The following is a 13918-nucleotide window of genomic DNA, read 5'->3' as shown; positions in this document are numbered from 1 at the left end:
AGCTGCTTGGCAGCATGCCGGAAGACCCCGTACCAAGCGCGCATGTTTACACACGCAGACGACCTGAGCAGGCGTAGAATGGAAGCGACAAACATTAATACGAGGAGACTTTACTACTGCGTCTAAGCAAAGCCGACGACGCGTGCGAGCGTGTACGTAACTATGGTGCCATGCAGTAGGACCTTAGCAGCGATTGCCATCGTAGAGACCACTGTTGTTTGACTTAATTCACTGATGCTGCGCACGTTGCTGCATGTCTATCAATACGTAATGACTCGGTGCAACGATTAATAGCCTAGTTCTACTACTGCTGTTACTGCTCCTGATGCTGCTGCTGCTGCTGCTGCTGTTACTGCCGCTGTTTACTGCACAACTCGACAGCAACATTGACGACGATGGCTGAATGGGGTTAGTATATACTTACAGCACGAGTGCTCTCTCTAGTTTATATTCATTATGTTGTAGTTAGTCATATGATAGTTAGCATTGTAAATACGTAAATACGTGACAAATAGATAGATAGATAGATAGATAGATAGATAAATAAATACATAGATAGATAGATAGATAGATAGATAGATAAATAGATAGATAGATAGATAGATAAATAGATAGATAGATCGATAGATAGATAGATAGATAGATAGATAGATTGATAGATAGATATATATATAGATAGATAGATAGATAGATAGATAGATAGATAGATAGATAGATATATAGATAGATAGATAGATATATAGATAAATGATAGATATATAGATAGATGATAGATATATAGATAAATGATAGATAGATAGAAAGACAGATAGAGAAAGGGAGAGAGGAAGAAAGAAAGTCATTTGGCGCAATAATAATATGATATATTATATATATTATATATATAGTATTATATATATATAATATATAAATATAAATATAAATGAATATAATGAATAATGAATAATGAATTATAATGAATAATGCAATAGCAATGATGAATTAGCGCGTCATTGTCGGTGACTGCTGCGCGCTGGCGCTAAACTGAATTCATTGTAAGAGTTCACATAACGTTCCCGAGGTTAAAAAACCAACATAAAAATTTATCTTTATGTCTGCATTTACCAACAAGTTCGTTTCTCTTGTTCAGTGTCGCGGTCTCAGGTTTACACAATATGTAGAACTTCTCTGTTAAGCATAGGTTGCATTTCTTCGTAGTGTTCGAGTAGTGTGGCGCTTTGCTCAGTATCTTCCATTTAATCGCGTAGTCTAGGTTGTTGTCTTTCAAGTTCCAAATATGTTTACTAAGTTCTGTCGAGTTCCGTTTTGATTTCGTCAACAGTCATCGACAATGACGCGCTAATTAGTATCTATGGTATTTCTTTAGAACGCGCACGCATGAACAATAGATCACATTATGCATGATGTTTTTATACTGCTCGGGATGTTCTAAATAGATCACTCTGTATTAGGCACTGATGAGTGTGGAGCTTTCGCTCCACACGAAACAGTTCTGTATGCAATAAACAGAGTCAAAATTACTTACCGTGTCCGTATAACTTTATCATGTTTGCTCTACTCATGGTAGTATTGAGCACTCTCGACACACGAGTTCATAAACAACCATTGAATCGCTATATATATATATATATATATACATTGCTTGCAGAATCTGGCTCGTCAGACACCGACGAGAATGCTGCGCCGAAAATCACTCACGCACCTCTGGACGCGAAAGAAGCGGAGAAAATTAACAGTACTCAGCACATACCGCAGAAGAAGCGAACGAAGGATAGGTAAGAATTAAATGAGTGGATGAATAGATGGATGGATGGATGGATGGATGGATGGATGAATGGATGGATAGATAAATGGACGGACGGATGGATGGATGGATCAATGAATGGATGAATGGATGGATAGCCGCACTGACCGATTGATCAATGCGATGAACGATTCGAAAAATCGAATAACTCTCGGATTACTTTAACAGAACCACGCTTCTTGGGGTCGATGATCCATCGAAACAGGCCCCCGGAAAGAAAGTAAAGAAGAAAGAAGGTAAAACCTTGGCCGAGACCCTGGCGGAGAAGAGACGTCGTTCCAAAACACCTGCTAAGCTGTCTGGCTCGACTAGCGTCCACAGCGGAGGCTCCGCGAACCCGTCTAGACCGTCCACGAACAAGAGCAGGGTGCGACCAAAGTCAAGGAAGCAATCAGCTTTGAGCAAAGTAACGAAAGAGCCACCGGAGAAAGAAACAAAGAAATTACCAGATCCGGCAAAGGACCAAGAGAAACAACCAGACCCAAACACAGAAAAAAACGAACCCGCAGTACCAAAAAAAAACGAACCGGAATCGGAAAAACCAGCGGAACCGGAAAAAGAACCTCGGAAACAATCCGAACCGAACAAAACGCCGGAGAAGACAGCGAATACAGACCAACCGCAGGACCCACAGGAGCCGAAAACGGACGTATCGGCGCCCCCGGACGGCAAGGATATCAAACAACCGGTTACACCTGCTGTTGCCAGCGTAGCTGCAGCACAGACGGTCGCGTCGCCAAACACCGATGACAGCGCGCCTAGCGGGGGCGACGACGAGCATCATGATTGGTCAGTCGCGGGAGACCACGGCGGCCATGTTGATATCGATTCGTTGGAAAGAGAAATCGATAAAAAACTAGAGGAAGTGAGGCAGCACGCAAACATGGCCGACTACAAACGCTTGATACTGCACCCGATACCGGAAGAAGAACAGCAGCTCAACCAGAGGGCGCTGCGTAGCATCGTCGACGGCCATTTCATGAGACAACTTATGCAAGGATTGTAACGAACCCGCGCATGCGCGTGAAGTTTGCGTGATACGTCTCGTTTGTATAATTGGTCTTTATTTGAAGTGAAAAAGCACTAACTCACATCAGTATATTACCATAAACCAATGTATATCGAATATACGTCATATCCATGAATCGTATAACTTCTGTAATAAGTGCACGCATGTATACTTGGACGTGGGTCATAGTAGAGTAGGATCATACTCTGGAATGATGTTTTCAAGGCGAGTACATTCGTAATCCTTGAACTCCTCGTATATAGCACTGCGTTGTTGGGTAAGGAAATCCGAGTTGACATTGGGAGCTGTCTTACAGATTTATCGGTTATTTTATTTGCTTGTAGATTTATACAGTAGCTGTTCACATGGTGCTCAGTGGCGCCTCATCGCGGTGTTTTCTCGCGTGTTTCTCGTTGTGTCACGTGATTGTTGTAGTTGGTGACGCATGGAATTCTTTCAATCTAACTCTCTATAACCTCGTGTAACCTCGTAACTATTAGTCTCCAAGGGACTACATCAAAGAAGGAAAGAGACAAAGTTGATCAAATAGACAGATCAATACTGCGGATCGCAGTAGAAAAAGCCATGCGAGTTTTTTTAATACAATAGCCCACCATCTAATATATAGGCGATGCGGGAAATCATGAATAATTATTATATTACTACCAATATAATAATGATTAGAATTGATTTTGTGTAAATTCATGACAGTACATATAGCGGCGAACGAATATCTACTTCTATTCCTATATCTAATTCCTATTATCTATCTACCAATTATTTTTAACCTAATAATTTAAATATCACAAATATTTCCCATTTAGATTAGTTCAGAGATAATTCGAAAGGGGGCGGCCATTGTAACGATTGTTGTTTTGGCGGGAATAAATTTGTAAGTAGGAAAGCGTTTTCATAGTTTTAATTTTTATACTAAGATCTAAGAATTCGAAATAGTTTGACTTCCACTAATATAATGGGGCAGAAAAGGAAAGTAACTAAGAAGGCTGATAAATTCGGGAATAGGTGGGCCCAATGCAGTAAGTGTAAAAGGTGGGATATATGGGAAAATGTCAGTGATGTACAGACGTCATGCCGGAAGATTTCGTGTATGATTGTCACGCCTGTAATTTCCAGAGACAGTGGACTAGCGAGAAGACTGCTCTCACTCAGGAGATCGAGAAGCTGAAGAAGGAAGTCTGGCTATTGAGGAGTCGTGAGGAACGAGAGGGAAGCTACATCATATACTTGATGAGCTGGTTGAGTTCACGGCCAAGGTCAAGGAAGCTGAAGCTGGGGATTCCACTGCTAACGAGTTGGAGAAAGGGACCACCAAGGAGCTGGAGGACGGGACCACCATAGACCTAGAGGACGGGACCACCAAGGACCGGGACGACGGTATCACCATGGACCGGGACGACGGGACCACTATAGACCGGGACGACGAGACCACTGGGGAGATGGAGGACCGGACATCACAGCCACTGAATCCAACGAATGAAGACAGCAGTAGAACCCAACGTGAAAAAATATTAATTTTGGGCGACTCAATAGTCAGACAGACAGTAAAGACAGTAAGTAACAATGGAGAAACAAGGGATAGGTGTGTATTAACCTTTGGAGGGGCTGGGGCACAGGATATATAGAAGAAAGGCTAGACAGAGTAGTTAATCGGGAAGATAGTCTGGGAACAGTAATTATGCATGTTGGGGGTAAATGATGCTTTAAATAAAAAATTGGAAGAAGCTAGACAAGATCTTCTGCAATTAGCAAGGAGTACAAGTGAAAAAACCAAGGAACTGATCATATAGGGACTGCTACCGTGCTTCAAGCCGAACCGTAACCACCTGAACCAGAAGATAATGTCGCTGAACAGGACACTGGAGATCTTCTGCACGGCAAACAACGCAACGTACCTCGACAACTGGAGGTACTTCATGGATAGGAGTGACCTGTATGCACCGGATGGCCTACACCTTAACAAGACCGGAGGAGCTCGTCTAGCGGAAAGCTTCCTAAAAACACACCAGGGAAACTAGGAGCCTGGGGCGTCGAAGCATCATTAAACGCACTGGTATCATCAGATGTGCAGACAACGGAGAAGGCGACCCCTCGCGCTTCGGATTCACCAACATTTGATTGTCTACTAAAGAAAGGTTTGAACTTTATCCATTTAAATGCTCGTAGCCTCCTCCCCAAAATGGATGAGATTCGATATATCTCCAATCTTGCTAAAATTGCAGTGATAGCAGTGTCTGAGACTTGGCTAGATGAAACAGTTGAAAATTCAGAAATTTTTATAGACAACTATACCGTGGAAAGACAGGATAGGAATAGATGTGGTGGCAGAGTATGTATTTATATAAGGAAAGACTTTGCTTACAACCTGAGACCTGATATGTTCAAAATTGGGCTAGAACTAGCAATATGGGTCGAAATATTACTGCCACGAACAAAACCAATATTAACGGGTGTTTGTTATAAACCACCAAAACAAGGAGACTTTTTTGAATTACTAGAGAATGCATGCATTTCTACAGAAAATTTTGTGGAGTTAGAAATTATTATTCTAGGTGATTTTAATGTCAATATACTCAGTAAACCCGTAAATCATTATCAGGACCACTTAAGACATTCAAAAATTTTTGCTATCATTTCGATTTAAAACCATTAATTACTAGTCCGACTAGGGTAAACAAATTCATCAGAAACAGCAATAGACATAATAATGGTGTCGGATGCGGATAAGATTTGCCAGTCTGGTACTATATAGCAATGGGTATAAGTGATCATTTCCTAACATACTGTACAAGGAAATCTATTAGAAAGGTTATAGGTAAGCATCGTACTACTCGAATTAGGTCAATGAAACACTACAGCCCAGAGGTATTTAAAGAGATCCTATTGAAAAAGAAATGGTTGGATATCTTGAATGCAGATTCTAGAAATATAGCATGGGTAAATTTTAAAACCTATCTTCTTAAAGCCATCGACACTGTAGCACCCATTAAGCAGGTAAGAATAAAAGAGAAATCAAAGACATGGTTTAACTCGGAGATAAAGGAACTTATTAGAGAAAGGGACAGGAAACTATTACAATTCAGGAGAAATAAGGATGAAATTGACTTTAGGGATTTCCAGTTACTTAGGAACAACACTCAGAATGAGATTAAGAGGGCAAAAGCCCATTTTTATACAGAAAAGATTGAAAGCAACAAAAATAATCCTAAAAAACTTTGGCACACTCTAAAAAGTATGGGTATGAACAATAAAGCAAATAATAGCTCTGGTCAGGTAGGTTTAAAAATTGGGGACAATATATGTTTTGAAAAGTCAAGGGTAGCAGATAGCTTTAATACTTTCTTTACGAACGTGGCCTCAACCCTAGTGGAAAAATTGCCAAAACAGTCTGGCATTTACGATGAGACACGAGTCACTAATTACTATAGAGATAGAGGAGTACTAGGAAATAATTTTAAATTTTTCCCTGTAAGCAAAGAAGAGGTCTTAAAGGTACTTAATAACATAAACCCTGATAAGGCTACAGGGTTAGATAACATACCAGCTAAATTTATAAAAGATGGGTCTGAGATTATTTGTGAGGCATTTACACATATTAACAACTTATCATTCCTCAATGGAATAATTCCAGATGATATGAAATTGGCGAGAGTCATCCCCTTGCACAAAAAAAGAAAGCAAAACCGATCCAGGAAATTATAGACCTGTGTCGATTCTTAGCGTTATGTCCAAAGTTCTAGAAAGAGTAGCTTATAATCAAATAGAGAAATACCTGAGGGATAATTCATTATTATACCAGTTTCAGTCTGGATTTCGATCAGCTCATTCTACAGATACAGCCTTAATTCACTTAACGGATTACATTCGGAATGAATATATCTTACTATCAAAACTAAAAGCAATTGGTCTACACTATAAGGTGGTCGAATGGTTCCAGGCCTATCTGTGCAGAAGAAGCCAGATGACAGATGTCGGAGGCACCTTTTCTGCAAAAAATGATATAACATGTGGTGTACCTCAGGGATCGATTTTAGGACCGTTGCTATTTTTAATATATGTAAACGATATGGCAGACGCTGTAAAAACTAAGCTTTTATTGTATGCTGATGACTCGGCGCTGTTAGTATCAAGAACTGATATTCAGGTTATTCAGGAAAAATTAAGCTTGGACGGTTAGTAGATGGCTGTGTGACAACAATCTATCCCTGCACCTTGGAAAGACAGAAACCATTCTGTTTAGATCAAAAAATAAAATCAGTCGACTTACAAACATTGTTGTCACATGAAATGGGTCAGATATTCAAAGTAAGACTGCAGTAAAATATTTAGGAGTAGAATTAGAACACAATTTGACTGCTGAAATTACAGGAAGCAAAGTTGTCAAAAAGGTCAACAATAGATCGAAAATTTATTTACAGAAAAGCTAAATATTTAAACAAATTATGTAAAAAATACTAGTTACTGCCTTGATTCATTGTCATTTGGATTAGGCGTGTAGTGTTTGGTACAGTAGCCTTTCAATGAAAACAAAATGCAAGTTGCAGGTATGCCAAAATAAAGCTATTAGATGTGTTCTAAATCTGGGACCAAGAACCCACATAGATGCAAGGGAGTTCCTGTCTGTAAATTGGGTTCCAGTTGAGTTCAGAGTAGTACAACTGAAGGTAAACCATGTTTTCAAAATTCTGCATAATCTCAGTCCCGAATACATGACTGATGGATTTACATTAACCTCGGAAATTCACGGCTTCAAAACTAGGGCTGGGGAGCTGTCAATCTTTAAACCAAGAGTGGGGGTCAATAGAAAAAGACATTTATATATACTTCAATTGAAGCTTGGAACTCCCTACCACCTCACATTAGATCTGCAGCCAGATATATTAGTTTCAAAGGGCAAGTTAAAAAACACCTTATGGAAAAGGTTAAGACAATGGAAGACAGTGACTTCATATTTTACTAATCACGGTTTACTAAATGAATAGATGAAATATAGGGGTGACATGATCTCATCACTATTACAATTATCAGTGTATTTATACTTGATATAAGTATTATCTTATATATAATTATATTACACTTATATAAATATGAGTGTGGGTGTATGTATGCAATATGTATATAATGATGTACGTATGTGTGTCGAAATAATGGTAAAGTGTACCTTAATCACTTTGCCTGCACAGGCTATACTGAAGTTTTTTTCTTGTATCTATTTTTTCTTCATGTTGTATATGCACTGCTTTGTACTGTATCACTCAAAATTACCATTTTAACTGCCCAACACTATTGCACTTTTCAATACGTTTATAACTTGATAACGTTAAATGTGAGTGTGTGCGAAATATGTTGTTTGTAATGTGGATATAATGGTGTATGAATCGAGTGTCGAAATGATGTGCTAAAAGGGTACTACTTGTACAAAATTTGATGAAGTTTTTTTTGTATGTATTTAGTTTTTTTTCATATTGTTCTGCACTGCTTTGTACTGTATTCACTCAGGAAACATCATTTCTACCTGCTAAACATTTACTGTAATCACTTTACTTGTACAGAATATGATGAAGTTTTTTTTCTCGTTTATATTTTTTCTTCATAGTATATAGCACTGTCTTGTATTGTATCACTCAGAAAACATCTATTTTTTTCATTTTTTTTTTAACTGCTCCAACACTTACCTCACTTTACTTGTACATAATATGCTGAAGTTTTTTTTGTATATATTTTTTCTTCATGCTGTATATCAATGTTTTGTACTGTATCACTCAGAAATTTTGGGGATCGTGGGTATATTAATTTTGCTATAGTTTATAGTATGTACAATGTTATGTTGGACCACAATGGAAATAAGTGTGTTAGCCACGCTTTTTGTGTTTTCATCCTCGAGAATTTTCTAGCTGCATTTTGTTTATTTATGCTGTTATCGATGTAATGTATGCTTTGTTAATTATCGAAATAAATAAATCAAATCAAATCAAAAATCTACTTCTGATATTAGGGAACAAGCGTGATTGACAGGGTATCAGTTAAGACTGTACTAGTTCACTGACTTGCAATATATCGCTTTGATGTTGAACAAACAATTAAAACCACCCGACAAATTCCGCCAGACATGTTATCATTGCGGAAACGGATCAACATTCTCGCATCGATGACGTATTAAATCAAACAAATCCAATACGATATCGCACGTGGTGACTATTGGTTGGCTGGCCGGACCTTGAGCGAAGTAACACACTGCACCCATACATCTGCTCGCTGACTCTTCACACGTAGATACGCCATCGGAAACATCAGCGTAAAACATGGAGTGGCCACTATCACTGAGAGCTCTCGCCGTTGCAGCCATTTATATAGCAGTCATGCTGGTCGCAGGTAAGCAACGACAATAGCACGGCAACTAGATTATAATTAGTTATGTTAATGAGCAAGTGTGAGTACTGCACACGGTGTTATACTCACAGATATACATACTACACACTGCTACAACTAGCACTATAGCATACATGTGACGTTATATCCTAGTGTACATTTACAATCGCAACACATATCAATCTGGCGTCCGGTAACATATCAAATTAAATGTTTAATATGATAGAAGAAAATAGAAGGTTATGTGTAGTACAACTCCTTCTGAGTTATCAGTTTGGGTAACTCTATAGAAATAAACTGTAAATGCAAAATATATATATGTGTGTATAATATATATATATATATATATATAATTCATATATATAATATAATATATATAATATACAACAGATATTCATTGCAGTTACATGTTATTAGCCTTAGCCTCATATATCTCAAAACCTATTTTCTCTATGAATTAAACGAATCCCCCCCCCCGCCCATCATGCCCAAACCTGTAATAATTTGTTTGAGCACAATGACGCAAATGACCTTCCTGTACTTCGAAGCATATAGAGAGAAGCCATGCTAGTGTGTGACCTCCTCTCTCGTGTCACGGCAGGCGGGGAGTGTCTGACGTGCTACAGCTGCATCAGTGAGGATCCCATGCCGACCAACGACACGTGCCTGCACGCACCCAGCGATGAGATCACCGATGAGGCTTTCACGCTGTGTAGGACTGATCGCCAGGAGAGGGGAGGTACGTATAGTGTAGAGGTGACGAGAGAGGGAGGGGGAGGTGGGAGAGAGAGAAAGAGGTGTGTGTGTGTGTGTGTGTGTGTGTGTGTGTGTGTGTGTGTGTGTGTGTGTGTGTTAATCAGGGGCATATCCAGGAATTCTAGAGGGAATACTGTAAATAGCGCGTCGCTGCAGACGGGTTGGAGATACCACTTGCGTACCGCGTGCAATTCTATGTATTTTTAATTACGTCCGTTGTTTTACCGTTTCGTCCCTGGTTGCAAATAAATATAAACACGCCATACTATATTCTTTAACTACATATTTTGAATTTCGTTGCACTTTATTCTTTTCCATGCGGGAACTTGTTACGTACCGCTTACAAGCTAATAATCTTACCTGCAATCGCTAAAGTAGGTGTGGAGGCGCCATTATCCCCTGAACCACCTCCACGTAATTTGTTTTAATTAACAGCACTTTTATATCCGTGCTTTTGCCTTTAACGTTATTTCTTTATTTCACCAGTATGTGATTATAGAATTTTTGATCTTATTTTAACATAAATAATAAACTTTCATGATAAATCACTGTAAACGACTTTGCAACAGTTTCGGGACAACTTGTCAATATAGTAAACACCCGCATAAAAGAACCCGTGATTCTTATCATATTAAACACAATGAAAGGTCAAATGCTGTGAAAATTGATTTGACTAATAGTAGACAGTTTCCAATGGTGTAGCACACATACTTGGATTGCCCCAGTTTGCTCTAATTTTCTGTATTTTTTTTATATAACAACCTGTTTAATTTATCAGGCTGAAGAGGTTCTTATATAATAGGTACTTTATTGGTCCCCTTTCAGCCTGGAGGTTCTTAAAATCACGGGTTATTTTATGCGCGTGTTTACTGTACTACATATACTTACATATACGTCATTCAACGTTTAACGTAGATATTCCGTAACATTAGAAATTATATTATAACCATTTAGTATATTTTGGAGCTTTATCGTGGATTTGACTGGTTATTGGCAGGCTGCCGCCGTCATAGCAGGCGAAGCTGGTGCGAGTGGGAGGCATGGCGCGGGGCGTGGACGCCCCGGACACCGCGGCCGACCACATCCACCTAAGGGGCGACTGAAGCTACGGGAACAGAATACTTCGATAACACGTCTGGAGATTCTATGGACAGGTACGTCCGCAATTGATCTTGAAGTGGCAAGCTACATAATATGAGGAGTTAATGACGACAAATTCGAGTTAACTCCTGATAATATGCTATTTGGCATATGATTCAGAGCATAATTATTTAACAGCAGGGTAACTATCCTATGTGATGCGTAAATCGTGTGTTCATCGACTGATGGTGTGCAGCCATAAGTACCCATAAGATATCAAGCATGACGCATTGCTTAGCATGAATAATATTTTTTGTCTTATTTCAGGCAGATGCTTGACAACAGACATGACTTGGATGATGACAGCGGATAGGCACATGAAAATGGGCGCATTACGGACTTTTCGTTCGAATTTTTGAAACTTTGCACAGGCGTACTACATGAGGTCCTGGCATAATGTTATAGCTTTAAAAGTAAATAACCTATTTAGAACGAAACAACTGCGATTATTCTCATGTATCTGTAATATTACAACAACAATATGTTGAGTATTGGTATCTGTAAGTTGTAATAAAATTAGGTTAAAACAATAAAATGGGTAAAAATAATAGAAAAATTCCTTCCACTAGTATATTAAATGACCGATACATCAAATATTGTTCAGTTTGCATGTCAAACTGTTACTGATTTAGTACACAAACAGATTATGCAAGCAAGATTCTAGTTAATTGAACCAATTAAGCAACGGCACCTGGTGTCGTACAGCGCCCCTGGCGGTTGAACATATATTGCTTTATACTACTTCGGGTTTTGGATATAACTTCCAAAATACTTGTCCAATTTAGTCAAACAAATTCCTCACATGATTAGCATGCATCGATACTAATACTGTAGCAGAATTTGTTTGGTTTTAATAAACATATAGTGAAACAATGAAATGGGTTCTTCGGTATATCTTGTTGGCGGAAAATATGGTGTGTGTTTGTAAACCGACATTATGGTTGGACTAAATTGACAAACCGTACACCATAGGGGTACCAGGCTCAGCTGTATGATGATTACCTGACAAGCTACGTGAATTATAATGTGCAACACACGGATGATTCGGACCAGAGCTAGACAATGTAAAGCACAAAACTTCGTAGCGCGCATCATGAGTGTCAAAGAGAGAGCTGTTGGCCTTCAAAATTATTGCGACGTATTTTATGTGAAACTTGTTTTCGCCACTCGCGACCTTCATCCTATAGCCACCTTCGCGACTTACGCACCATCACGCAATGGTTTGAAACGACAGCTAGAAGACGTACTCAATCATCGGCATTTTTTCAGCGTTGCTCTTGTCGGCCGTAGGATATATCGCGATCGCGAAACTATATATTAGACGGACTATTGTAGCACGGAAAGCCTGTAATACGTGTAGTACACACGACAAAGAACTGACAAAAATCGGTTATATTGTTATATTGTTTATATTATGTATCATAAAACCTGTGAGACGTGTCTGCGTACGTGTGTGTGTGTGTGTGTGTGTGTGTGTGTGTGTGTGTCTGTGTGTGTGTGAGTGTGTATGTGTGTGTATGTGTGTATGCATGTATGCATGTATGTATACCCACGCAGCAACATCGATTCCTTACAGAGACAGGCCAGCTGCTAACTTTCATACGAGGGTGCGAAATTCTGCAGGATTCATTGAAAGATAAATGCTACACGTGGGAGAAGTGGGGACCGAATGGACTTGAAGGAATCGTGTTAAGTTGCACAATGACATGCGACACCTCTCTCTGTAACACAGGAACACCTGAAGAAGGTGACGATGTCTCGATGTGCGCAGGCCTGAAACATTCACTCTACTTGGTGATATTGTCAGCAGCCATAGTAACTGTTATTGGGCAGGGCATTTAGTAATGTAGATAGAAGTTTTCTTGACAAATTGTTAACACATGTTGTTGCGTCTGCGCTTTCTAACACTAATGCCGCTATGTCAGAAATCTAGCTAGAAATCCACGTGTCTAGTGCGCACAATACGTATAATTTCTAACTCGGACTCACTAATAAGTATTTGTTATTTCGATATAACCCCCTTACCGGCAGAGCTGGTGTTATCTAATGTACATACAAGTAATCATGAGTCCATATCATCTATTATATTGGAGTAATCTACTGGGTTCATTTGTGTGTACGTACAGTCTGTACGGTACAGATAGAACGCAATTGTGCAGCCTAGATCGTAATTCATGCGTAAACTAATCAGCCCAGTATGGAATTGATACAGATAATGACAAAATCAGTTTATTATAATAATAACTGTTAAGCAAGTAGTTAATATATAATTAATATTAATAATAACAATAATTAAGTTATATTAAGGAGTTAATTATAATTACTATAAAGACAGCGAGGAATTAAGAGTTGTGTTGTTATTTTTGCTCCTGTTTGTTGCGCACAGTCAAGGGAGAGGAGCCGAAAATAGCTGCGAGTCGTACTTTCAAAATTGTTTGTAAGGTTGTTTGTATACATCCAGTCAGATTACTACCAAATGCTAAACATACAAGCTTTCGTCTTTTACCTAGAAAATTTGGTCTTCATTGAAATTCACCCCCTCAAAACAACGAAATAAACTGCCGAATTTTTAAGCCAAACGGGCAGACGCGTTGACGCAGTATTAGTGTAATGAGGGCATAACGTTTGTATCTATTATAGCGACATTATATTCCTGTGCTTCGAACATTGAAATTTTCCACCCCTCAAAACAACGAACATAAACTGCCGAATTTTAAGCCATGACAGACGGGCTGACGCGTTTGACGCAAGTATTAGTGTAATGAGGGCATAACGTTTGTATCTATTATAGCGACATTATATCAGCTGTCACGACATTATAT

At 39.0% G+C, this 13918-nt stretch overlaps 1 protein-coding gene and 1 long non-coding RNA gene across 2 annotated transcripts; both read left to right on the top strand.

Annotated features, from left to right (window-relative positions):
• The first annotated feature begins 199 nt into the window (after positions 1-199).
• On the top strand, positions 200-3862 carry LOC106806589 (proteoglycan 4-like). Its single transcript, XM_014808581.1, has 3 exons — positions 200-408; positions 1649-1775; positions 1973-3862. Exons 1-3 carry the CDS (start codon positions 396-398, stop codon positions 2808-2810), a joined length of 978 nt encoding a protein of 325 aa, XP_014664067.1. The 5' UTR covers positions 200-395; the 3' UTR covers positions 2811-3862.
• A 7093-nt stretch (positions 3863-10955) lies between these two features.
• Positions 10956-11974, top strand: LOC106806590. Its single transcript, XR_001393564.1, has 2 exons — positions 10956-11110; positions 11364-11974. It is a non-coding gene; the product is annotated as an uncharacterized LOC106806590 (long non-coding RNA).
• The last annotated feature ends 1944 nt before the right edge of the window (positions 11975-13918 follow it).

This window comes from Priapulus caudatus, unplaced genomic scaffold (genome assembly GCF_000485595.1).
Source record: "Priapulus caudatus unplaced genomic scaffold, Priapulus_caudatus-5.0.1 Scaffold168, whole genome shotgun sequence".
NCBI classification, from domain to species: domain Eukaryota; kingdom Metazoa; phylum Priapulida; class Priapulimorpha; order Priapulimorphida; family Priapulidae; genus Priapulus; species Priapulus caudatus.
The sequence above is the reverse complement of the archived record's forward strand: the minus strand, read 5'-3'. Positions and strand labels throughout refer to the sequence as shown.

Coding starts and splice junctions, on each gene's coding strand:
- LOC106806589 (XM_014808581.1), top strand. Junction 1,776..1,972: donor AAGAAGCGAACGAAGGATAG/GTAAGAATTAAA, acceptor TTACTTTAACAG/AACCACGCTTCTTGGGGTCG.